We start from the raw sequence: 27,145 nt of genomic DNA, 5'->3' as shown, positions 1-27,145 counted from the left end.
AGCGATGACTGGTCTCAGAGTAGCAGCCGTGTTAGTCTGTATCCGCAAAAAGAACAGGAGGACTTGTGGTACCTTAGAGATTAACAAATTTATTTGAGCATAAGCTTTCGTGAGCTGAAGCTCACTTCATCGGATGCATGAAAGCTTATGCTCAAATAAATCTGTTAGTCTCTAAGGTGCCACAAGTCCTCCTTTTCTTTCAGTGATGATTGTCACTGTAAATCACTGTCTGGAGAGCTCGCTGAGTGTAAGGAGACAGATAAATGCCACAGTTAACATGGACCCCAGAATCCTAATTTTATAAGGGGACTCATAATAGTTAACTAGGAAGAAAACATATTATGATTTTTGTTTTCCATATATTTCCACAGGTGAAAAATGTTTGTTTGCTTTGGTCAAAATGTAATTTATATTATTACTTTGTCTGCACTATACACTTAAAATATGGGTGCACACATTTACCGTGTACAATACTAGCCTGATCTAAAGTCCTTTCCATTGTTTTCGCTGGCTTTGGATCAGACTTTATATGCATAGTATAAAATATAAATAAATTTGTCATATTGTACATGGATTTTTTCCCCTCTGTTCAAACTAATAGAAATTCCAAATAGATTTTTAAAAACACTTTGATGATGTGGTTTTTGGTAACTACCTTAGAACATATCTAAGGAATATGAGCTACTAATTTTTCTTCTAAAGCACTTGGCTAGACTATGAAGTTTGTAATTAAAATTATTGCTTGTCTACTTGCTTAAAACATACTGATAGACTTATTTTTGTTTACCGAGTCCTAGACCGAGGTTTGACTTTAAGCACTCGTGAAAGTGACAATGGGACACTGTAGCACTAGCATAAGTCAATCAAGAGTGCTGGTAGGCACAGATCCTACTGAGTGCCTATTTGAGAGAGTAATTTTGGCTTAGCAAGATTCGAAAGCCATCATTCCACAGGAGCAGTGAGACTGATAGCTGCACAGCTTTTGCTTGGCAGCTGGATCAATAGGGCTGTCATCACAATGCTTTGCAGAATAAGGGGAAGGGGCCAGTCAGAAGACCACCTGCAAGAAAGCTGACTACAGTCTCTGGGCTTTGATTTTACTATAATATTTGCTGTGCTTTAAATGGGAAATATGCAAAGAAGTATAACTATTTTGGGGTTAAATACTGATTGTTCAGTTACATTTTATATTGAGTCCCTTTGTAAATAGCTTATAAAGAATTAGTAGATGATTAGTGTGATAAGGATGTAATAGATGTGTATGTGCATATCAAGAGCAGGTATTCTAGTTGTTTAGAAGCAACTATTTTTGTTTTGGTTTGTTTTAGTCTAAAAATGGCACCCCCTGTAATACTACATGTCCAATGGTTGGAAAAAACTTCTACCAAGAAAAGTTTTCTTCTCCTGGAGTATGTGTTAGAGCTCTGTCCTTGCTTTTTATCTTTTTTACTTTCTCAAAAATGAATGAATGAAGTCCATATATTTGATTTACTCTAAATAAATGACCCTGTTGTAATGTACTGATTAGTTTGCACACATATTATCTCCAAACATGACAGCAGAACATATAGTCAGATTCAAATTACTTTTGTTCTTTTTTCTTTTAGTTTTGCTTAATGTAAAAAAAAAGGGGGGGGGGAAGGGATCCAGTGCAGGAGCATACCATTACCAAGGGAAAATAATAGTCTGATGCCACCTAAACCTTGGAATGACACGGATTAGTTTAAAACAAAACAAACAAAAAAAAACCTTCCTATACTAAGGCAGTTCATACTTAGTGCACCTAACCTGTTTGTCTCCTAAACTTTGAACACACCCCGCCACGGAAACATCTCTCTAAATCTGTGGTTACATTTGTATAATCACTTATTTTTAGCATCCAATATCTGTTCAGTAATCTCTTTCTAACCACCATCTACTTCTTTGGGTCTCAGTGAAACAGAAAACAAGGAAGATTAGCTGTTGTGAAGGGACAGGGAAGCCTGTTTTCACATTAGCAATTAGCCTATTCACATTAATTATTCAGTTACCTCACTCTCTCATTTCAGAGCAATAGCTCAGCTGCTCTTTTGTGCTTCCTCTCTCCCTGCTGCATGCCACAGCTCCTGTTACCTCACTTTGAAACTCTGCTCTCCTATAAGAGGGACCATGGGTCTAAAACATTTCTTCTGTTTGCCAAGAACTTCTCTATGCTGACACTTCTCAACTGTAACAGCACTAGAAAAACTATCTTAAAGCCTTCCAAAGGACTGGTCAACTAAAACAATTATTGAGAGCTAAGTAGAGTGACATACTGCCAGAAGTTCTCTTTTCTGAGAGCCAATCAAAAACACCTCTGGTTTCCAGAGTGAGAAGTTGAGAACTGAATCAGAGTTGATCAAGTTGTCAGGTTTTCTTGTCATATGTTACTGGAAACTAACCAGGCTTGAAACACCCATCATCAGCTACTGATAGCACTCACGATTTAGCACATATTCACCGCACACTGTGCTGTCCTTGAAAAATACTGTCTGTATGAGCTGGTACCTCATATTTGAGTTAGATGACTGGGATTGATACGGTGATGCTAAAACTGTAGGCCATCTCCCAGTGAATACAGAGCTGGAATCACATCACTATCATTATATAGTGAATCCACAAATACATAACCTTGCAGGGGCATAGTGTCTCTTTTAAAGATACTCAACATAATATTCTCATGCTTGGGGATTACCACTTCAAGGGTTCAATAGAAAAAATTAGTGGTCCCCAGGAATTGCCCTGTCAATACCTCCACCAAAGACTAGTCAGATACATTTTCCCAGACTGACATGTCCCATTTCTGTGTACAGCAGTCCCTTTATAATATCTGGGGGGGTTATTCACCATGCCCTACCATGGTGAGATGTATATTCATTCCTATGTTCTGGATTCAACAATGATGAAAAGTGCTGGATTGTCAGTCCTGAAGTGCCCTGTTTATCTATGGAAAAGGGACAATATAAGGCAACAGCAGTGCATTCTTCCCCATCAATCCATGACAATACACTTCAAGCTGTTCAAGAGGGAGCCCCCAGAGGGACAAGAGAGTGATTAAGTCTCCAGACTGATTCAATCCGTGGTCTGTGCTCTAAGATTGCCAACAAGGGTGCCATTTAGTACTAATTGCAATAATGATTTTTGGGACATAGATAGGTCCACTTGGAACCAGATTATGACACTGAACAACCATCCCCCCAGTAGGGTGTGTCCCATTCACAGAGACCTGATCCAACAAGTCCCTGGGAAAGATGCCTATTGATTTCAATAGGCTTTGGATAGGGCCCTATCTCCCTTTTTTCATCACATGCTCCTTAACTCCATTTCTATGTAAACAAGTTGAGGATCCATCCCTCTGTATTCTCAAAAGAGCAAATCAAACAGGAAAAAAGCAGATGAAGTAACAGATAGGAAAATAGATAATTCACGTTAAAAAATGCCATATCCCCACTAGGGTTTACTTCATCTCATCCTAACATGTTCTGTTACCTATTAAGTCCCCCTAACCCCCGCTAGAGAACCAGAAATTGTGTTTTGTGAACAAACAAGCATACTGTATTTATTGCTGCATAAGGTCTTGATCAAATCAAACAGCTAAAATACTTGTGACCCTGAGAAAATGCTCATTTCAATAGAAGCTACAAGAAATCTTGCTGTTGCATCCTATCCCTGTGGCAGGGTTATTCTAAAAACAAGACACAAACACTCAAAAATGTTAGACATCCCATACTGAAGTAGTTCAGTCTGCAGAACCATCCTGTCTACTTACATCTGTCAGCGTTTCTTCCCACAAACAACATGGGAGAAGAAAGCCATGAGAAGGAATTCTTGATCTGAAATCAGAGGGAACACCATACTTTTGGGCTACGTTGTCTCTTCACCGACTCTCAGGACCTAAAGAAGATTCCCTTTCAAACACCTATTGACTGGACAGCTTCTTAAACTCAGCTCCTTCACTAATGGCATGTAATAGATATAAGACAAAAATGGTGTTGATAATAGTAATGACTAGGACATGTCCTTTCTACACTTGTGAGCTTGTCCATTGGCCTAATGTAGGTAGATCTGAATTACCCATCGAGGACTTCCAGATCTTAACTAAGGATGGGATCATTTTAGAGTCTGGTTCTTGTTTCCTACATGACACTTGAATGATTTGAGAAAATCTTCTATATTCAGGAGTCAAACTATGCATGAGCCAAAATGTAGGGTCTGAGAGTTTGCCACAACTGAACTTTCCCAGAAATAACAAGTGACAAGCCAATTTTCATAGGAAAAGAGCTGCATGCCTAAGGGGAGTTTAAACAGAAGGAAGGAAAGAACAAGACAACACTGCAGACGAAGGGCAAAGTATTAGTATATAGTGATGGAGCAAGGCCAGATGGCTACACGAAAGTAGTGAGAAACAGGTATGTTAGCTCCAGGCTAAACAAAACCCTGTTACCATGGTAATCAACTGGCAGTTGCTCCAGGTTAATCAACACACCTGGGGCAAATTAAGATCCTTCTAGAAAGCAGTGGAGACAGCTAGGTTGATGAAGCCAATCAAGAGCTGGCTGGAACTAGTTAAAAGTCTCCCAGTTAGTCATGGGTCAGGAGCTGTAGGAGGAAGCCGTCCTGCTGGAGAAACTGGGTAGCACAAATCCTATCAGGCTCAAGGAAGGAGGCCCTGAGGTAAGGGTGATGTCGAAGTTGAGGAAGTGGGGAGCTGCTGTGGGAAAGTGGCCCAGGGAATCGTACTCAGCCTGTTTCAGAAAGTCAGCTACCAACAGCTGCTACTATTAGGGTCCCTGAGCTGGAGCCCACAGTAGAGGGTGGGCCCAGGCTCCCCCTTTCTCCCCCACTCTCTCTGATAAATCACAGGGTCTGTGAGACAACAGAAACTGTGCGAGGAAGGGTTGCTTCTTCCTACCTCCCTTGCTGGCTTATGATGAAAATGGTTCAGTAGTCTGTGACCCTTGCCTCTAGAGAGATCAGGGCTATGTGGAGGGTTACAGTGAAACTCTGAGGCTAGTGTAATCCACCTGGAAGCGTGGGACCCACTGAGACAAGGTCAGAGCTTTGTCACAACTGGTGTTAGCGGTGAAATCCATTGTTCACAGTACAAGCCATCAGGAACAGTATCCCCGATAATGTCACGGCAAACCTGGTGGCTGAACTTTGTGACTTTGTCCTCACCCATAACTATTTCACATTTGGGGACAATGTATACTTTCAAGTCAGTGGCATTGCTATGGGTACCCGCGTGGCCCCACAGTATGCCAACATTTTTATGGCTGACTTAGGACAACGCTTCCTCAGCTCTCGTCCCCTAATGCCTCTACTCTACTTGCACTACATTGTGACATCTTCATCATCTGGACCCATGGAAAAGAAGCCCTTGAGGAATTCCACCATGATTTCAACAATTTCCATCCCACCATCAACCTCATTCTGGACCAGTCCACACAAAAGAGATCCACTTCCTGGACACTGCAGTGCTAATAAGTGATGGTCACATAACCACCACCCTATATCACCCAACTGACAGCTATACTTACCTACATGCTCCAGCTTTCATCCAGACCACACCACATGATCCATTGTCTACAGCCAAGCTCTGTGATACAACCACATTTGTTCCAACCCCTCAGACAGAGACAAACACCTACAAGATCTTTATCAAGAGTTCTTACAACTACAGTACCCACTTGTTGAAGTGAAAAAATGGATTGACAGAGCCAGAAGAGTACCCAGAAGTCACCTACTACAGGACAGGCCCAACAAAGAAAGTAACAGAACGCCACTAGCCGTCACCTTCAGCCCCAAACTAAAACCTCTCCAGCGCATCATCAAGGATCTACAACCTATCCTGAAGGACGATCCCTCACTCTCACAGATCTTGGGAGACAGGCCAGTCCTTGCTTACAGACAGCCCCCCAACCTGAAGCAAATACTCACCAGCAACCACACACCACACAACAAAAACACTAACTCAGGAACCTATCCTTGCAACAAAGCCCACTGCCAACTCTGTCCACACATCTATTCAGGAGACACCACCATAGGACCTAATCACATCAGCCACACTATCAGAGGCTCATTCACCTGCACATCTACCAACGTGATATATGCCATCATGTGCCAGCAATGCCCCTCTTCCATGTACATTGGCCAAACCAGATAGTCTCTACTCAAAAGAATAAATGGACACAAATCAGACATCAAGAATTATAACATTCAAAAACCAGTCAAAGAACACTTCAATCTCCCTGGTCACTTGATTACAGACCTAAAAGTCAAAATATTACAACAAAAAAACTTCAAAAACAGACTCCAATGAGAGATTGCTGAATTGGAATTAATTTGCAAACTGGACACCATTAAATTAGGCTTGAATAAAGACTGGGAGTGGATGGGTCATTACACAAAGTAAAACTATTTCCCCTTGCTTATTCTGCCCCCCCCATCCCCACCCCACTGTTACTCTCACCTTCTTGTCAACTGCTAGAAATGGGCCATCCTGATTATCAATACAAAAGTTTTTTTCTCCTGCTGATAATAGCTTACCTTAATTGATCACTCTCGTTATAGCGTGTATGGCAACACCCATTTTTTAATGTTCTCTGTGTATATATATATCTTCCTACTGTATTTTCCACTGCATGCTTCTGATGAAGTGGGTTTTAGCCCACGAAAGCGTATGCTCAAATAAATTTGTTAGTCTCTAGGGTGCCACAAGTATCCTCATTATTTTTGCTGATACAGACTAACACGGCTACCACTCTGAAACATTGTTCACAGTGTGGCAGAAGAAAAAGAGGTTTAAAAAAAGGAGTGCACTGTGGTTTGGGGTTTTTGTTTTGTACCACAGTGGAGGAGGTGGTGAGAGCTCTGGTGCAAGCCACGGTGCCCCAACAGGAGGCCTCCCAGGTTCAGGCGATGGCGCAACAGAAGCCTATGCAGCTACTGCAGGAAACCAACCAATTTTTGGTGAGCCAGGCAACCCAAGATCAAGCCCTCCTGTGAGAGGTAGTGGACCAGCTGAAGATCTTCACCACCCAGGCCCGGCGGTCCAACAGGACATGAACCCTGAGGGCCACTGGTTGTCTGACAAAGATGACAACAGAAGATGACATAGAGGCATATATCCTCTCATTAGAGAGGACTGCTCAGCGTGAGGTGTGGCCCCAGGAGCAGTGGACCAGCATTCTCACACCCTTTTTGTGCAAAGGTGCCCAGAAGGCCTACTTTGATCTACCTGCCGAGGATGCTGCTGACTATCCCCAGCTGAAGACAGAGATCCTAGCCCGATCAGGGATGATGGCAGCAATATGGACCCAGAGGTTTCATGAGTGGAAATACCAGGAGAACAAACCTCTGAGATCCCAGCTATTTGACCTCATACACCTTGTGCAGAAGTGGTTACGGCCCGAGGTATGCAGTCCGGAGGAGATTTTGGAGACTTTGGTCATGGACCATCACATGCAGGAACTGCCGCCAGATCTCCGCAAATGGGTAGGCCAGAACGATCCATCCACCTGTCACGAAATGATCACGCTGATAGAAAGACGGATGACTGTGAGAGAACTGACCGATTTCCCACGGAAGGCCCCTTGTGAAGCAAGCACCTCACCCCAACCCTGGAAGATTGGGTGGCCAAACCCCCGGGGAGCCCTAGGTGGTCGAAGAGGGCGGCTGAAAACCAGCTAGGAACCCAGAAGGAAGGGAATGGCCTGAGGGGGGGAACCCTGAGACTAAACCCCCTAACCCACGTGATAGGGGAGTGACTGGAAGCAATTATAGACGTTATGCATGTGGGGAGTGGAGACACATAGCAGCACAGTGTCCCAGCACTGAGAAGCCTATGCAATGTAACTTGGGGGATTGGGAGGTTCCATGCTCCCTTATCCACCTCGCAGGGGTCGCAGTAGCCCCGCATAACTACACCAGGCCGGTGAGAATAAACGGGGTGGAGACTACAGCACTTGTGGACTCTGGGAGTGCTATCACCCTCATATCGGGTAAGCTGGTAAAAAGTAGCCAGCTGCTACAGGCCAAACAAGTAGCAGTGACATGCGTATATGGGGCCATAAGCTATTACCCCACCATCTCAGTAGAGATAGAGATTCAGGGGAACCCCATTGAGGTGACAGTAGGCATAGTTCCTAAACTCCCATATCCCATAGTCATTGGGAGGGACTATCCAGGGTTTGATAATTTACTTCTCCTGGAAAGGCTGGAGGCAGGAGGGGACAGTGAGGGCAATGACTTGTCACCGTGGGAATGTCAACCCCCGATGTTTTCTGAGATTTCTCAGGATCTGTTCCCTGCTCCCAGAAAGACCCGGAAGACCAAAAGAGAGGAAGGCCTTGGGAACCCAGATCCTGACCCAGGGCCAGAGGACCTCCCTAGTAGGCAGATAGACATGGACAGCAGACAGAGAAACTTTGACTGTGGAAGGTGAGCCAGAGGCTAGCCCCAGCTGTGACAGCGGTGAGCCGCTGGAAGAAGAAGAAGCCGGCCCCTGGAAGCTCAGGCAGGTTAGTCCTGGAGGAGAAACTTTCGGATGGGACCAAGCAGAGGACCCCAGATATAACAACACCAGGAGAAAGGTGGCTGAGATAGACAGGATACCTGTGGATGGGAAGGTCTACGGCCTGAGACCTTACTTTATAGTGAAGAAAGATCTCCTGTACTGGGTTGTGCAAATGCAGGAGCAAGAGATACAGCAACTTCTGGTGCCACGAAAGCACCAAAAATCCATATTGAGCCTTGCCCACAGTCACCTTTTTGGAGGACACCTAGGGGTAGAGAAAACCCAGGCATGGATCCTGCGGAGGTTCTTCTAGCCAGGAGTACACAAAGATGTCCAGCGGTACTGCACCTCCTGTCTGGAGTGTCAGCTGCATAGCCCTTGCCCACACTTGAAGGCCCCTTTGATACCTCTTCCAATAATAGAGATAATTTTTGAACAAATAGCCATAGATCTGGTAGGGCCCCTAGAGAAGACAGCATGGGCCACCAACATGTACTAGTTGTCCTGGACTATGCAACCCAGTACCCGGAAGCCGTCCCCCTATGCAACACGGCTTCCAAGACAATAGCTAAGGAGTTAGTGCAGATCTTTGCCGAGGTTGGGCTACTCAAGGAGATATTGACTGATCAAGCTGATGAAAGATCTCTGTTCTTTGCTCCACGTACAAGCCCTACGGACTTCTGTATACCACCCTCAAACCAATGGCCAAGAGCAGGAAAGTGGTAAACTGGGATGAGAAAGATTGGGATACCCTCTGCCTTACCTCATGTTTGCCATCCGGGCGGTCCCACAAGCCTCCATGGGCTTCTCTCCATTCAAACTACTATACGGGCGCCACCCCCAGGGCATATTGGATATAGCCAGAGAAGACAGGAAGAGGAGCCAAATCCCAGAAGGAACACAGTCGAGTATGTACTGCAGATAAGAGATCGTATAGCCAGAGTTACGCCCATTGTATGGGAACACTTGGAGAAAGCACAGGAGACCCATTACAACCACCAAGCAAAGGTTTGACGGTTCCAGCCTGGAGACTGGGTGATGGCACTCGTGCCCACAGCAGAGAGTAAACTTTTGGCCCAGCGGCAGAGACTCCTAAGAAGTGATCGAAGTGGTGGGGGAGGTGAATTATAAGGTGTGGCAGCCAGGCTGCTGGAAACTGGAGCAAATTTACCACATCAATCTAAAACCTTGGCACAACTGAGAGGCATGCTTAGTCACCCAGGAGGCCCTTCCCCATATACTGAAAACTACAAAACATACAATTATTGCATTAACTAACTCTTAGAGAGATCCCATGTCAAATATCTGTATCTACAGGCCCATCTTTCATCTGCATTACTGCTCATAAAAAATGGAAATGTATAATATTTACGAGCTAGCCACTTCTTTCTTTTTGTTTGAAGCACCAAGCCATTGAAAATAGCAGCTAGCTGATGTGTTCTAAAATATTTAAGTAAGAACTTATGTATAGTGAGAAAGATTTGGAACCACAACCTGGAGACAGACAAGAGCTGACAATAATTGTATTTCTTCATTTTTTGCTTGTAACAGATGATTAGTTGAGATATGATTCTCCATATGTACATTTAACTTATTTATGCCTTGATAAGCAGGGAGTGAGGGAGGCTCACCTGTCAAAGAGCTCTCAAGGAAAGTGAGGGATTCTCTAAAAACACAACCCCATAATAAGAAACGACAATTGGGGTCAAACAAAGGTCAGGCCCACCACACCTACTATAATGCTCTAATTCCTAACATTCAGAGGAAAAGAGTATTATGACTTGGATCTAAAATACATTCAAGCTCATAAATAGAAGTTTTTGTGTCAGCTATGCTTTATACTAATAGCCAGAATGTTTGGTTCCCACCTGTATAATTACAGCAAGTATAAACTGTGTCTGTAATGCAAGATGAAAATGAGATTTGCATGTGTGCACGTTTAACCCATACACCTTTGGGGTGTGGTGTTCTGTCCCATCTAGTGGCACTGAGACGACTTAGAGAGAGAGAAAGAGAGAGAGAGAGATTAATGAGTTTGCTCTACAGCCTTAGCTAACAGCAAATTGGCTTTTCACTCATGCTGTAGAGGCTCATGTACTAAACTCCAGAGGTCCCAGGTTCGATCCTGCCAGCCAACGACCGAGGTCTGTCAGTGTTACACATACATCTGTCCCAAATGTTATTCAAGATCTCCATTTAAGCAGTTCAGGCTCTGATAATGCTGAGAAATAGGAGGACAACTGGTAAGTGTCACAAATTGGACTACAAAACAGAGGAAAAGAAAATGGGGAAGAATAGTCTCTCTATGATAAAGATAATGGATAGACATTACTTGTCAGTCAGAAACGCATTTTATACCAACCTCTGTAAGGAAGGTGAACAAGATTATTCCCGACTAGCGATGTGATTGAGAGTGCCTATTGTGTTTCTTTAAAAAAAAAAAAAGATATTTTGTAACCCACCACTTCAACCCAGAACGTCCTTCAGGCTCAATTATATGAAAGAATAAAGATAACTCAATTACCATGAAACCAGGGCGCAACAGCACAGGTGTTCCTCTCAAACCCAGCACGTCGTGGAAGCTGCTCCTCCTTGAACCAATGAATGAGGATTTCTCTGGAATTGGGTCTAGAAGGACGCTCCCAAGCTTTCCTACATTTAAAATACAAACAACGGGAGATATACGTCATGCAGCTGTAGTACAAAAAATAACTCGCACCATGATCATAGAGTAGGGGAAACAGAGGCTAATCACTAGAGTTCACTGGGAATATTTTCCTTCGCACAGCAAAAAAAAAAAAATTTTAACAAAAACAACTGTTTTTCCCCCACTTATCAATTTTTTTGGATTTCATTGAATAACCAGATTTCTTTTGGGTAGGGAAGGTGCGGATTTGTTTTCTCATAAAAATCCAAACATTTTCGACAAAAGAAATTCCATCACTAAAACGTCAGTTTTGTCCAATACCCATTTTCTGTCAATAAGATTTAATGGAAAATGTTCAACCTACTCTATTATTCACTCCGATTTCTTTTAATTTTTCATAGACAAGAGATTATTATTTGCAGGCAGAAAACCTTACTTTTTACCTTTTGTGTGAATCCCCTGCAAGTTAAGCCAGATTCAGCCATTGTGACTGGCATGCCTTGACCACAGGAAAACATGGAGAGAAAACATTTCTCTGCAATGTCACTCTGAGGTGCCTTTCCTTCCCCCTACTTCTACTACTGCTCCACAGGTCTTATGTCCCTACTTATGCATCTTGTAAGTCCTCCGTTTCTGTTTAGCTCACTGCATTTTTCTAGCTCTCGCACCTTGTGCTCTACCTACAATGGAGCTATAATTTAATGATCCATATTTGCAGGCAACCTTTGGCTGCTGATTTCAACAGCAGCAGAATTAGGCCTTTAGCGTAAATGGCAGAACACCTAAAGCTGACCCCAAGGAGTCTCAGTTCAAGTGGCAAGACAGAGACCTAAGTCAGAATATCAATCGGATATGCTCTAAGGCTTGGTCTACGCTACAAGGTTTTACCAGTTTTCCCTTCTGTTGGCACATCCTTGCACACATCCATTCTCAGTTTTGAGTCCTGCCAGCAAAACCCATTCAAGCTAAACCACCTCCCCAAATGGCATAAATCCTGTACCAGCACCATTTCGTCAGTATAATGCCTGTGTGGATGCTGCATTACCTGTACCGGTACAAATTGTCCTCCGGCAAAAGAACTGCAAGGCCCCTGGTCCCACAGCAGTGACTGCTTTTCTCAAATTTTTGAACTCTGCTGCCTAGGGGAAGCTTCCCCACCTCTTAAAATCCCCAATATGTTTGGAAATTCCTCTCATCCTACTAGCCTACCTTTGGTATACTAGAATTCAGGTATTATTCCAGGTAAAGCTATAGCTAAAAAAAGCTCAGGTAAACCTCATGCTGCTTCCTGTCCAGGAAAGAATTCCTGGATTTCATCAGCCTGTGAGAGTAGAGGGGCTGTACAAGCCCAGATGTGGAACTGCAGCAGAAATAAAGACGTTTATTTGGATATTGCGAAGGCCAGAGGTACAACAGGGACAATTAGCACTGTCTGGCAATGAGAGAAGAACTGCATCAGTCCTACCCAAAGACAAAGCAGGGGACAAAAAATCTGGTGCTATCCTCAAGGGCTGCCACTACTATGTGGAGCTAGATGCCATACTGAGTGGTGACCCCATCACCGCCCCACAAATGACAATGGACACCTCGCAACATCTGGAGGAAGGGACCACACAACTGCAACATGAAAGTCAGCTTGTTTAGGAGGGGGATGTGGATGTTGCAGAGCCCACAGAGGGTCAAGAGCTCTTCCACACTCAACTGAGCCTGACCCACTTGAACCAAAAGATGGAACCCAGTGAGGAAGGGGAAGGGAACTCCAGTAGATGAAATATACTGCTGCCCATTTATGCATGCTTTCTTCTCAGGGCCCCAAAACTTCCCCCTTCTGGATTCCTCTTTCCCACCCTCTGAAAATGGCCTCTGAACTCGTGAAGGCAGAGATCAAAGGAACTATCTTTTATAACATCTGGTTTATTTTAAGAGCATGCAACTTGCACAATTAGATAAATCTTTGCTGAAAGAACACAATAAGCAACCAAAAATTATTCCCAAATACCTATTTTTGTAGGCAGAAAAAAAGTAAAATAAAAACAATGCAAACACAGAAATATATGCAAACCAATACCAGAGTATTCAAATTAAATACATGGAAAAGATGCTCTGACATTATGATAACAGAGAGATTACAGTGCTATCCATACAGAGAAGAAAGCAACTACACATGAAGGCAGCGTGTTAATTCCCCAGATATTGCTGCTTTTAAAGATTTTGTATGGGTCGCCTAGACAGTTTACCCACTCCTGGACCCAAAAGTCCAGAGCTCACTTCTCTCTGATTCTGTTTAAGAGCAGAAGATAAACAGGACTCCAAACAGCCTTTTGGGAACTGTTTGAGCATGAATTAAAAGGGCTGGTTTTATAGCAATTTTCTGCCTAGGGCCAAATCATGAAATTTCTCCCAGTCGATTTCTACACAACTACAGTAGACAAAGTAAGCATGGTAGGGGCAGAAGGAAAAAAAAACAACCACACAGATAGAGACAAACGATGATTAGTAAAAGGAACAAAATGCTTCAACACACAGAGAAAATCAGCAGGGAAAAATAGACAGGAAAGAAGGACGAGGGGAGGAAATAAAAACCGAGACAAGCTTTTCAAAGAACATAGAAGGCGAAAGAAATAGAGATCACAGAGAGAAATAACATCATTTCACTGTGACTTTAGGTAGCCCTGAACTGAAGAGGCAGTGCACAAATTTGCACCAGCCCAGGATTAACCTCTGGAAGCACTGTGACTCACACTCACCCCTCTAGAGATACTGTGCTAACCCCCTTTCTCCTGCTCCAAAAAGCAGTAATCTACTGATGTCCCACACCAGCAGCAGATTACAACACACCACATGCCTGCTTAGCTGAACTGGCCACCTCACTGGAGGAGCAATACTTTGACTCTGCCCCTTCTCTCTCTCTGCTCACCCACCTGCCCCCCATATGGGGAGTACACACGTACAAAGTAGCTGTTATTCCTAAGCATGCAGATCCAAGATCAGGGTAGCCTGTACAAGGGTTTAAGGAGAGTTCTTACTCCCCTGATTCCCTTCAGCAGGTATATAGTCTGAGTCACAATCTAGTCATACACAATGACAAAAAGATACCTTAAAAGATACGAAAAACAAACAATACCGATTTTTAAACATAGATGCGACTTGGAGATGGATAAACACCGTTGGACAAGGGCTGGATAAGGATACAAACTTATTTCAGGTCTTCTCAGCCCTACTTGTAAGTAATTCACACCAAAAAACACCCAGTTCTGTAGTAAATAATTCCATTTAGAAAGCTGAGAACTTCAGGCTGAATTATAAAGGAAAGTGTGGGCCCCTTAATGAATGAGGGAGGCAACCTAGTGACAGAGGATGTGGAAAAAGCTAATGTACTCAATGCTTTTTTTGCCTCTGTCAAGGTTTCTCCCCCACTCTGAACTCTAGGGTACAGATGTGGGGACCTGCATGAAAAACCTCCTAAGCTTATCTTTACCAGCTTAGGTCAAAACTTCCCCAAGGTACAAAATATTACACCCGTTATCCTTGGACTGGCCGCTACCACCACCAAACTAATACTGGTTACTGGGGAAGAGCTGTTTGGACGCGTCCTTCCCCCCAAAATACTTCCCAAAACCTTGCACCCCCACTTCCTGGACAAGGTTTGGTAAAAAGCCTCACCAATTTGCGTAGGTGACTACAGACCCAGACCCTTGGATCTTAAGAACAATGAACAATCCTCCCAACACTTGCACACCCCCTTTCCTGGGAAATGTTGGATAAAAAGCCTCACCAATTTGCATAGGTGACCACAGACCCAAACCCTTGGATCTGAGAACAATGAAAAAGCATTCAGTGTTTTACAAGAAGACTTTTAATAAAAAATAGAAGTAAATAGAAATAAAGAAATCCCCCCTGTAAAATCAGGATGGTAGATATCTTACAGGGTAATTAGATTCAAAAACATAGAGAACCCCTCTAGGCAAAACCTTAAGTTACAAAAAAGATACACAGACAGAAATAGTTATTCTATTCAGCACAATTCTTTTCTCAGCCATTTAAAGAAATCATAATCTAACACGTACCTAGCTAGATTACTTACTAAAAGTTGTAAGGCTCCATTCCTGGTCTATCCCTGGCAGAAACCAGCATACAGACAGACACAGACCCTTTGTTTTTCTCCCTCCTCCCAGCTTTTGAAAGTATCTTGTCTCCTCATTGGTCATTTTGGTCAGGTGCCAGCGAGGTTACCTTTAGCTTCTTAACCCTTTACAGGTGAGAGGAGCTTTCCCCTGGCCAGGAGGGATTTCAAAGGGGTTTACCCTTCCCTTTATATTTATGACAGCCTCTGTCTTCACTAACAAGGTCAGCTCCCAGACTGCTGCGCTGGGCATCACAACATGGGGAATAGATGGCCAGCCCTCTGTGAAGAAAGAGGTGGTTAGGGACTATTTAGAAAAGCTGGACGTGCACAAGTCCATGGGGCCGGACGAGTTGCATCCAAGAGTGCTAAAGGAATTGGCGGCTGTGATTTCAGAGCCATTATCTTTGAAAACTCGTGGCGAACGGGGGAAGTCCCGGATGACTGGAAAAAGGCTAATGTAGTGCCAATCTTTAAAAAAGGGAAGAAGGAGGATCCTGGGAACTACAGGCCAGTCAGCTTCACCTCAGTCCCTGGAAAAATCATGGAGCAGGTCCTCAAAGAATCAATCCTGAAGCACTTACATGAGAGGAAAGTGATCAGGAACAGTCAGCATGGATTCACCAAGGGAAGGTCATGCCTGACTAATCTAATCGCCTTCTATGATGAGATTACTGGTTCTGTGGATGAAGAGAAAGCAGTGCATGTATTGTTTCTTGACTTTAGCAAAGCTTTTGACACGGTCTCCCACAGTATTCTTGTCAGCAAGTTAAAGAAGTATGGGCTGGATGAATGCACTATAAGGTGGGTAGAAAGTTGGCTAGATTGTCAGGCTCAACGGGTAGTGATCAATGGCTCCATGTCTAGTTGGCAGCCGGTGTCAAGTGGAGTGCCCCAGGGGTCGGTTTTGTTCAATATCTTCATAAATGATCTGGAGGATGGTGTGGATTGCACTCTCAGCAAATTTGCGGATGATACTAAACTGGGAGGAGTGGTAGATACGCTGGAGGGCAGGGATAGGATACAGAGGGACCTGACAAATTGGAGGATTGGGCCAAAAGAAATCTGATGAGGTTCAATAAGGATAAGTGCAGGGTCCTGCACTTAGGACGGAAGAACCCAATGCACAGCTACAGACTAGGGACCGAATGGCTAGGCAGCAATTCTGCGGAAAAGGACCTAGGGGTGACAGTGGACGAGATGCTGGATATGAGTCAGCAGTGGGCCCTTGTTGCCAAGAAGGCCAATGGCATTTTGGGATGTATAAGTAGGGGCTTAGCGAGCAGATCGAGGGACGTGATCATCCCCCTCTATTCTACATTGGTGAGACCTCATCTGGAGTACTGTGTCCAGTTTTGGGCCCCACACTACAAGAAGGATGTGGATAAATTGGAGAGAGTCCAGCGAAGGGCAACAAAAATGATTAGGGGTCTGGAACACATGACTTATGAGGAGAGGCTGGGGGAACCGGGATTGTTTAGTCTGCAGAAGAGAAGAATGAGTGGGGATTTGATAGCTGCTTTCAACTACCTGAGATGTGGTTCCAGAGAGGATAGTTCTAGACTATTCTCAGTGATAGATGAGGACAGGACAAGGAGTAATGGTCTCAAGTTGCAGTGGGGGAGGTTTAGGTTGGATATTAGGAAAAACTTTTTCACTAGGAGGGTGGTGAAACACTGGAATGCGTTGCCTAGGGAGATGGTAGAATCTCCTTCCTTAGAAGTTTTTGAGGTCAGGCTTGACAAAGCCTTGGCTGGGATGATTTAATTGGGGATTGGTCCTGCTCTGAGCAGGGGGTTGGACTAGATGACCTCCTGAGGTCCCTTCCAACCCTGATATTCTATGATTCTATAGCCACTAGTTTTCAAAATTTACTATCTTTATTAGTGTGTTTATTACTTTATTTCAGAGAAGACACTTTGATGTAAGTGGTTTGAGAAAATAAAAATAATGAGAAGATTGTTTTGACAAGAGGCTTGATTGCAAGTGTAGCAATCCCACCACATTTCAGACAGAACAATTTTGATTCCTCAAACTGGAAATTTCAACAACCCATCTGCAGTGGGTTTCCATATCTCACATAAACAAGACAAAGAGATTGCTTGTCAAAACAGAACATAAACCCCAAGCAGGAAGGGACTGAAGTCCTTTTGGTGCTGCTGAGCTGCCAGACATCATAAGCACATTGACTGGTAATTGCAAGACTTGGCAGTAAAAAGGAAAATAAAAGTTGAATTACTCTTTCTTCCCTGAATGTGCATTTTTTTTACTTTACCACCTTGCCCAGTTCTTGTTATCTTGTTCATCTTACCAAGCCTAATTAATAATGTCAGATGGCAACATATAAACCCACAAGGAGCAATTGATAAATTTCAGAGCAGATGGGATGCAGTGTTGGATTGTTTTTCACTTCTGGAATCCACGGGGTTTACGAAAGAGAAAGATGAAGGATCAATAGGTAAAAAACTCAGAAGACCCTTAATTTTGCCATAAGAAAACTCAAAACTACTGAAATTAGGAGTTGTCACCTCTGTAAAATGTGTCAAAGAGCTCTTGAGCAGCAGTTATTTCTAGGCTGCAGGACTAAGGTTTGCTTGAGAATTTGTTTGATTCTCTATCCCAGCCTTGCATTCCTATCAAATCATTGACTTTTTAAAGACCCATCTTTTTGTAGATGCTACAAGGTCCTTTTAAAAACAAACACCATTTAATTGACATTATGCACTCAGTGCATATTGATCTTTTTAAAACATCCCCTTTCTATTCAGGGTCAAGAGCAACACTGTAGAGAATCTCAAATAAAACAAAATAAAATAAAAAATAAAATAAAAGAAGCACTTATTAAAATGGAGGTGGAAAGCACATGAATGGAGGATCAATTTTTTGAGCCACCTACAATAAGAACGAACCTGGCTGGTGTAGTGAGCGTCATTAGTGGGCTAGGATTGTTGCTATTCAGCTTTATCACTGGTTCATTATTCAGGCTGGTCCCCTTGAACAGGTTACTCAAGCCAGCCACTTTTCCTTTCTGGATGGCTCGTAAGGATTGTCGTCGATATTCATCCCGGGCCCTGCGTGCTTTGTGGCTCCTTTCCTCATCTGCAACCTTTGAGCGGCGCACTGGGTGGGGAAGAAAGAGTCATTTGTGTTTTAGACATATATATATGGCTCTTTACCCTTTTCTTTATAGAACAATTATCTACATTCATTCCTCTCTATTACCTGATTTTAAAAATATTCAGATTCCAACACACAAAATGCCATCAAAGGATTGAATAATGGTTTGGCTAATGTCCTTTGCAGTTGTGTAAGATAAAGGAAATCTAAACTCTTATTTCAGGTCTTAAATTCACCACCGCCAGGGCTGGGCAGGAATTAATGCTCTTAATTCCAAAACTACATAGTATATTAGGCATGTGTCACGGAATCACCGGGCCAATTCTCTGGAACTACTCCATACAAAGCCAGTCAGGACTCTGGTGTAGCATGCCTCATCTCTCTGAGCATACTGTCTCCAGAGCAATAACCTTACACAACTTTGACCTTCCTGGGTCTGACCTCGGAGCATTCAGCATCCCCTTCCACACCATGTGCTTCCCGCAGCAAGTCTGCCCAGGTGGGACTACTGGAGAAGCCAGAGGGCCCTGCACCCCAACACCTCAGCCAGTAGTGACTCTCAACCAGCGTGTAAAACAGACGGGTTTATTAGTTGACAGGAACATAGCATAGAACAGAGCTTGCTATCACAGAAATCAGTGACTTTCAGCCAAGTCCATCTTGGGGACTCCTGGGCCAGACAGCCTAGACTCCCCCTCTTCCAGTCCCCTCCACAAGCAGACTGCCAAGCTAACAGTGATCCGACCTCCGACACCCCCCCACCCCGTTGCTCCTCCTCCTTCTCTTTGTCCTGCTTCCCAGGCAAAAGGTGTCACCTGGTCGCGCCTCCCTCCTGGGTCTCAGGTTGCATAGGTGCGGACAGCTGGGCAACCTCACCTGCTCCAAGTGCCTCAGCAAAAAAATCACAGACCCAATTCCCACCACCAAAATATTGGTGCAGTACACTGGGAAATGGAGGTACACACAGTATTAATATAGGACCGTAAGACTCACATGCAACAAACATAAAAAGATGAATAAAACCCCACTTCGTCACAGCATGTCATAGGGATGCATGCCTCTGAGGCATCAGGTATGGACCCACAGTTGGGGAAAGCTTGCCAGACTTGGACACTGAGACACAAGTGGTCCAATCTCACTTCTTTTGAGAATGGGTAGAATACAGGTTAATAGCAATAAACCATTACAGGGCATGCATTTGATGCCTGCTTGGGCTGCATTATGAGACACTCAGTCTTTGGCTTCATGACTTCAGCCACCAATGCCCTGTTCAAGCAAAACACTGAAGCACATGCTTAATTTCAGCATATGACCAGCTGGATTCAATGGGATTATTCACCTGGTTAAACACACGATTAAGTGCTTTGTTGGATCAGAGCTCAACGGCATACTGTGAGAACTAATGCTCTTAGATTACGGCTCCTTAAATTAAAATATTCCTTAGAAGAATATAAAAATAATTTCTTGGATATATGCAGGGTATCTTTCCACTATGGAAAACAGTTCTTAGGAGAAGGATCACCAAGAACACTAGGCTAAAGTTTATGAACACCCTTTCCCTACCGTTTTGAGTATATTAATATTTTTCTTTTTTAAAAATAAGTTCCCTGGGCTACTTTGATCACTTCTCCAGTCCCAAGTGCTACGCTGCCCTTTCACCATCTGTGTGAGTCCCAGCTGCCAGTCACTTTCAACACACTTGGTGATAAAAACTAAATTTGGAATAAAGAATGCTTCCAATTGTGGGGTTTTTGTTTGGCTGTTTTTCCTCTGTCTCACTCCCCCACCCCACTTTTTAAAAATAGAAAATGGGTTAAAAGTGACAGAACGGACATTGGGCACCTTGTGCTTTGGAAAAGCAGTATAAAATGTGAGTCTCAACAACTCAAGAACCAAGCTCTGTAAGTAGGGATTGTAAGGGTATGTCTACACTGCATTGTACACCCGGATCTGTGGCACGTGGGCTTGTGGACTTGGTATTTCCAAGCCTACGCCTGAGCATCCACCCAACATTGTAAAACTTGATTTACTATTGCTGGACCCGGGTCTCATAGCCATGCTATTGCATCCATATTGCACTATGCAGACCTTCTGACCTGGGTCTAGCAGCTTGATCTGCACTCACACTGCAAAATGACAGGGCTTGGACCACAGTTTCAGTGGGACTCAGGTTCTGACCCACCACCCATGAGCAGGGCCCTAGGACCTGGGTTCTGAGTGCTTATTGATCTGGGTCAGACTGATTTACATGAGGACAGACAGAGAGGTTGTGCTCAAACTGGAGTCAGACCTGGGCTTTGCAGGCAGTATAGACATACCCTAACAGAGTCCTATTCTCTGTGGATTGTCACAGAGGGGACATGTAACCAGAGCAGAATGAACAACAGATTTTTTTAATTCAGTGGCAATTTTGAAGTAAAAAAAAATTCATTTCCAGGTTGAATAAAGTGTTTCGTTTCAGCAAAATCTAAACTTTTGGCTTCAATGTCTACCATTTTAATAGGTTGTGAATTTTAAAACAATATCGACATTTTGAAACAAAAGTTTGTCTCAGATAAAAAACTGAAATGTTTCATTTTGAAAATGTCTAAACGTTTAGATTCTTTCTGATCGTCTCCCTCAAAATGAACAACTCAGCACAACCGACAAGTTCACAAAATGATTTAGTGTTGCTGAATCTGCATTTTTCACTGAAAAAAAAGGTGGGCCGCACTAGCATATAAAATAGGCATATCCATAATCTGGAATGATGAGGCTGCTATCCTTGACTGAGACACCAGAGGTGAGACATCCATGAGTGGAGCCTCCTAGGCACTCTTCATTTCGAATTTGTGTATTCAAAAAGGTCAGAGTTAAGAATTTCACAGCTGTTTCATCACCATTCAACTACTGGAATAGTCCCATAAAGCAGAAGCTATTACCACCATCACTAGCGTGAGGTTAAATCAGTTACCTGCCCAAGATGAGAATGTTTCCAAAAATTATGAGAGCCTAGAAACAAAAGGGTATAATGGAAATGTTTTTGTTACCTTAACAATAGAGGATATTAACTGTGTCCACTATAAATCTAAATATTTTTATTCTTATCACACCTTTCTCTCATAGGTTTCAGAGTAGCAGCCGTGTTAGTCTGTATTCGCAAAAAGGAAAGGAGTACTTGTGGCACCTTAGAGACAAACAAATTTATTTGAGCATAAGTAGCCCACGAAAGCTTATGCTCAAATAAATTTGTTAGTCTCTAAGGTGCCACAAGTACTCCTTTCCTTTCTCTCATAGTACTTTTCAGTGGGTGCTAGTCCTATTGTCCGCAATATATCGTTCACTTACTCTTAAGAAAAAGTGTTCTCCCATCAAAAGAATAGAGGAGCAATACCCTTTCTGCCACTGCAATGCACAGTATACATATATTTGTTCTAACTCCAAGAGCCCTCTTCTAAGCCAGGGTACTCATGGCAGGATTGATAATTGCTACTGGAGGCAATAGCTTGATTCTTCAATATTTGTTTCGCTGGATGTTAAGGGTTTGTTTTGAACTGGAATAATTTGCCTGCCTAAAGATATTTATGTCTCAAAAAACATCAAAATGGGGCTCGAGGCACTAAAAAAAAAGTGAGTTGATAAATGAATACTCACTGTGCAGTTCTTAGTGCATACAAGATTTTTGAAAAGCAAGGAAGGCTCTGAATGTGTAGTACATAGTTGTGTATGCACCACATACACTGCTTCTCTCCCTCCTCAGTGATACCTGTGACTGGCAATGCATGCATGCAGGTATTCTGCTAGACAGCCACATTTCATGAGGCTGCTTGTATGCTTCTGGTTTTCACTCTTGAGGTGAAATAAGCATAAGTATATATTGATTTATGTGAATTATCGAAACACTCAGTTGAGCCAGGATATAATAAAAGAAAGAGCAGACCTTACAAGAAAATCTATAAGCAAACAAGGGACTAACAAATGTCCACAAACTTTGGAGCTTTAGTAACATCAAAGGCTAAGGGGTGTGCTAGAGTGGAAGCAAATAAAGAGATTGGATTTAATAATTGGATTCTTTTTCTAAGAATCCGGTTTCAGTTTGGTGTTTTTATCTATACACTTGGTAGAATTACAGTTTGGGTAAATACGTTGGGTCTACCTAAAAATTCACCCTGAATTTTCAGCTGGGTGGAGTACTGAACTACTGCATACTGTGGAAAACAGAGAAACAGTTTTCACTGTTCACCTTACAGGTGAAGTGATTCTTATATGTAATTTGAGTGGGTCAATGGTATTACCTGGAAAGATTTTATGTTTTATCTTTAAGAATATGAGGCACATAACCCTGTTTGCTCTAAATATGGTCATTGTCTTTGTAACAATGCCATCAGCAGCAATGAAGATAAGTCTTAAGTGCAATGCTGCATGGTAAGTAAATAATGTTAGAGAACAGTCATCATTTGTCACAGCTGTATCACAGCCAGAACCAGAGTTCTGAATACAGTAAAGAATCTTGAGTTCTCTAGGATTCACTGGTATAGATATATTGGACTTCCCTGGATAGCCTGCCTATATCTAAGAAGGGGGAGAATGGCAAGAAAAAAAAGCAAAAGCACCTACATACTCCATTTCACTCAGCCATCGACAAGTACTTCAACAGAGACATGGTTAGGTGTCTACAATCTGTGCTTTGGTTAATGCTTGTGTATTGGTAGGGGCCAGTAACCTAAACTACATTTTCCTGTTCAATATAAAGATATTGTGACACTTTTACCATGTAGGGAGTCGCCCTGTGTATGAAGAGTGGCATTCTTAGGAACGGTGTAACATTAACATTCACAAGTCTTTTCCAGAGTAACTTTGGTCTCTGACTAACAACCCTTCCTCCCTCTTATATTTTATCACATATATACATAGTGATACCTGGGCTGAATTGTGTCTTTTTGCGTTTTACAATTGTCCTCACTACAGATTCCTTTACAGAAGTAACAGAAAAACCATACAATAATACATACGGGCTTGCAGGGCCTCTTACTGAACATTCTGTCAGTAAGAAAAGAGCACAGTTTTCCCTGTCTCACTTCTCAGAGTAAGACAGGATTTAAGCCTCCCAACACCCACAGATCCCTGAAAAAGCTGACGGAGGCTCTATATTTTTATAATGGCTGCAGGAGCTGTGCTGTCATGTTGTCCCCAGCTTCCACTGACCTCCCTCTAGGGAATCCACCGAGGGGGAGTGGGAACTCATAGGAGTTAACAATCCAAGGTCAGTGGCATTAAATTTATTCCTGGAATACCCAGGGCCGGTGAGGGGAAATGAAAGGGTGGGGAGAGGCCATCCATGGTCCCCTCTCCGTAGCTAGCTCACTCAAGGCAGTCAGCAGGATCATGCAAGTCATGCGGTTGGTCCTCATCTTGCTGTGCCTTTCTGTGCACTCAGAATGCAACTCACGGAAGCATAAGGGTGCATTTGGCCCTGTATCTCTAATACTTCTTGTTTCCTTGTCCTTGCCACAAGGCTGGGTAACTAAATCCTTATTCTCAGTGCCCTACCTCACTATGTCTCTTCTCCAGCTCTTTATGCTGATGCTGGGGTCAAGACCAGCACAGATATTGTCATGCTGAGTGCCTATACAGGCAGCAGCTACAATCTCTGCACTACTTGTTATTTTTCAGAACACATTGTAGCCTTCCATCTCCTATCCTGTCAATAAGAAGGCAGAAGGAGCTTGGACGTCTGGTATTATTCATTGTATGAATGAATTATTTTTCCTGTTTGACTGCCTGAAGATACTCTGTGCTACAGGTTGTGTATTTTTAACACCTCACTGCCACTGGGCATAAAATCATCCAAGGTCAGACTAAAGGATCTCTTCTGGCCTTACACTCTATGAATCGCAAGCATAGGTTGGCCTCTCTCTAAGTATTCACCTGGTCCTGTGAAGATGCACACACACCATCAGTGCACCCCATTGTGTTATGGTGCAATTTGTGCAGGGCTTTTCTCCTCCAGTACCCCCGCAGGCCATCTGTCTTCATACACCATTCAGCCTTCCAGCTGAGAAACAGGCAGCCCAGATCCCTTCCAAGGTAACAAAATGCCCAACTGTACATCCAAATAAATATCTAAACCAAAAATTAGTCCACCCCTCTTGGACTGCATGAAGCCCTCTGCTTTTTAGCCCCTACTCCTGAGCCCTACAGAGCTTCTCGGATGCAGCTTTCTCCCAGCAGGTTTTCCCTACTGCCTCCCCTCCTTGGGAACTCTGGCAGCTTCCCTTAGGGATCTTCCTGCTACTTACAGGCCTTCTCTCAGCCCCCATGCCATAGCCAGCTGGCTCCTTCTGTGACTCTTCCAGCCTTCCCTCCCCAGGCCCTTCCCAGAGAGACAACTCCCCTTGTTTGTCTCTTCTGGGTCTCCTCCTAGCCTGAGCTCTGTTTAAATAATCCTCCGTCTGATCTGCTGCAGCTGGCTTCAGACATTATAATTACATCTCCATCACACACAGCTGGAAGATAGCTGTCTGGCTAAAGGTAAGGCTGAGCATAGCTTGCCTTACAGGGCCTGCCAGCCTGTGACAGACCCTTATCACATAGTACCTGAGCCCCTCTCCATTATTAATGGATGTTATCCTATCTTCCCTGTGAAGCAGGGAAATATTATCCCTATTTTACAAATTGGGAACTGAGGCAACAGTGTAGATTTGCTAAGGTCACACACGAACCTGTGGCTGAGCCAGGAATTAAACCCCAACCTCAGGAGTCTGAGTCCAAGTTCACCACCCTGTCCTCATCCTTCCTATTAGGTTATAGTATTGCCAGAAGCAAGGGAGGGCACATTCTCCTTCAACTCAGGTGTGATGGACCAGTGAGAAGAATCTGCTCTAGGATTACCATATTTCAAGTTCCCAAACAAAGGACACTGCTGAGGGATGGTGGGGAAGGAGTTGGGTAGCTGGAAGGGAATGTGTGTACTGGGAAGGTGTATTTGGAGGGGGTACAGTTGGGAGAATCTGGAGGGGGTATTTGGAGGGAGTTGGAGGGGGTACCTGCAGCCTCACACTCAAGGTGGGGAGCAGTATCATGTTTCCTGTCACAGTGGCAGGACAGCTAGCGCAGGCCAGGGACACAGTGCCAGCCCATCAGTCAGTCCTCCCTGAAGGCCTCTCCCCCATCGCAGGGTGGGGAGTTGGGACTTGGCCCTGTCACCCCTCCTAGTCAGGCTCTGAGGCCCTGCAGCGGGCCACGCCAGGATGGGTGAGATCCAGCAGTCAGGGCCGCCCCTAGGGGGGTGTGGTGACCAGGACATAGGCTCCGAGTTTCTAATCTGCTGTGGGGGACTCCCCCTGGCTCTGCCCAGGATGCTCCCCTACTCCTCCCCTTCTTCCAAGGCTCCACCCCGCCCCTTCCCACCCCTGCTCCACCTCTTCCCCGCCCCCTCCCCCAAGCACACTTCGCCCGCCCTCCCTCCTCTCCCCTCCCCCCAGCATCTCCGGACACCCCAAAACATCTAATCTGTGGCAGGTACTGAGGGGGGGGCACACTGATTAGGGAGAGGGGAACGTTCTGGTAGGGGGGTTCCTCTTCGCCCCCTCCCCCCATCCACCTGCTGCTCGCCTCCACATTCGCCTCATTGCCCCGCTCACCCCGCCTTCCACCTTACCTCCCTGCTCACGGTGCCCCCCAGAGCGGATGGGTTGGCTTTGCCAGCAGTTGTGGATGCAGGGGAAGGACCAATCGGAATGTGGAGACGGCTTTTTCTGAGCTGCATCATCTGCTCCACAAAAATCCCCAACATTTCCTCTTATTTGAAAAATCCACCCAACGGAGGGCAGAGGATCAAAAAAAAAAAAAAAGGTCATGTCCAGGAAAACCCAGTGAGCTGTAGCTCACAAAAGCTAATGCTCGAAAAAATTTGTTAGTCTCTAAGGTGCCACAAGTCCTCCTTTTCGTTTTGCAGATACAGACTAACATGGCTGCTACTCTGAAACTAATCTACACAGTTTGTAAGAGTGAGACCAACCAGCCTGGAACCTTGGAACAGCGGAGCTTCTGAATCTGGGCTGAGATTTGATTTGGCCTTAGTTATTCTGGATCACTTTACCAGTCCCTACACTTTTCTAAACATGCCAAAGTTATCTTTTTACTGAAAGTAGAGTACTGCCTTTTATATTTCCATGTAGACTCAGGAAAATCCCTCTTTGCAGTTCTGACAGGATTCTAACTCTAGATCTTTTAATACAGATGTGGATTAATTCATGTAGTGCTGGGACTGAATGAGTCACATCATTTGCAAAAGATTAGGAGCTCTCCATTTTTTATGGTCTATTTTGTGCTTTTGAAGCACTATGACTCACAGCTGGAGCAGGGTGAATTCTACAAAAAATGTGCCATGAATATGCATCCCAATTTTAAAAGCTTTTGCTTCAGCTGTGCCCTCGTTAATAATTCTTAGTCTGTAGCTTGTTTACGAGTAGTTCATAATGACTATTTAATATTCAAATTCAAAATTCAACATTTTGAGTGCACGTATAAGTCACATGGTATGTTTCTGTTCCCCTGTTGGAAATTGACTTCCCATAAATATTCTGCAGTATGGCTCCTGGTCAACAATCTGCTTATGTTAAAGCTGTAAAGCTATTCAACAAAACACTCTGAGGCCCACTGAAATCAACGAGCCTCAAGCACATACTTCAAATTAAGCATGTGCTTAAATGCGTTGCTGAATAGGAGCCTATTTGCTTAA

The 27,145-nt window shown here is 43.8% G+C and overlaps 1 protein-coding gene across 1 annotated transcript in view; it reads right to left on the bottom strand.

Moving 5' to 3' along the window:
* SH2D4B (SH2 domain containing 4B) overlaps positions 1 to 27,145 on the bottom strand; it is a gene marked incomplete at its 5' end in the record, with an annotated part of 106,822 nt that overhangs the window by 29,195 nt on the left and 50,482 nt on the right. The window contains 2 exons of the mRNA XM_084634506.1: positions 11,061 to 11,188; positions 18,216 to 18,426. Of these exons, the coding sequence (XP_084490632.1) occupies positions 11,061 to 11,188; positions 18,216 to 18,426 (339 nt within the window). The remainder of the gene's footprint in view (positions 1 to 11,060; positions 11,189 to 18,215; positions 18,427 to 27,145) is intronic.

Source organism: Lepidochelys olivacea (genome assembly GCF_965140295.1).
Source record: "Lepidochelys olivacea isolate rLepOli2 genome assembly, chromosome: 7".
Classification (NCBI taxonomy): domain Eukaryota; kingdom Metazoa; phylum Chordata; order Testudines; family Cheloniidae; genus Lepidochelys; species Lepidochelys olivacea.
The sequence above is the reverse complement of the archived record's forward strand: the minus strand, read 5'-3'. Positions and strand labels throughout refer to the sequence as shown.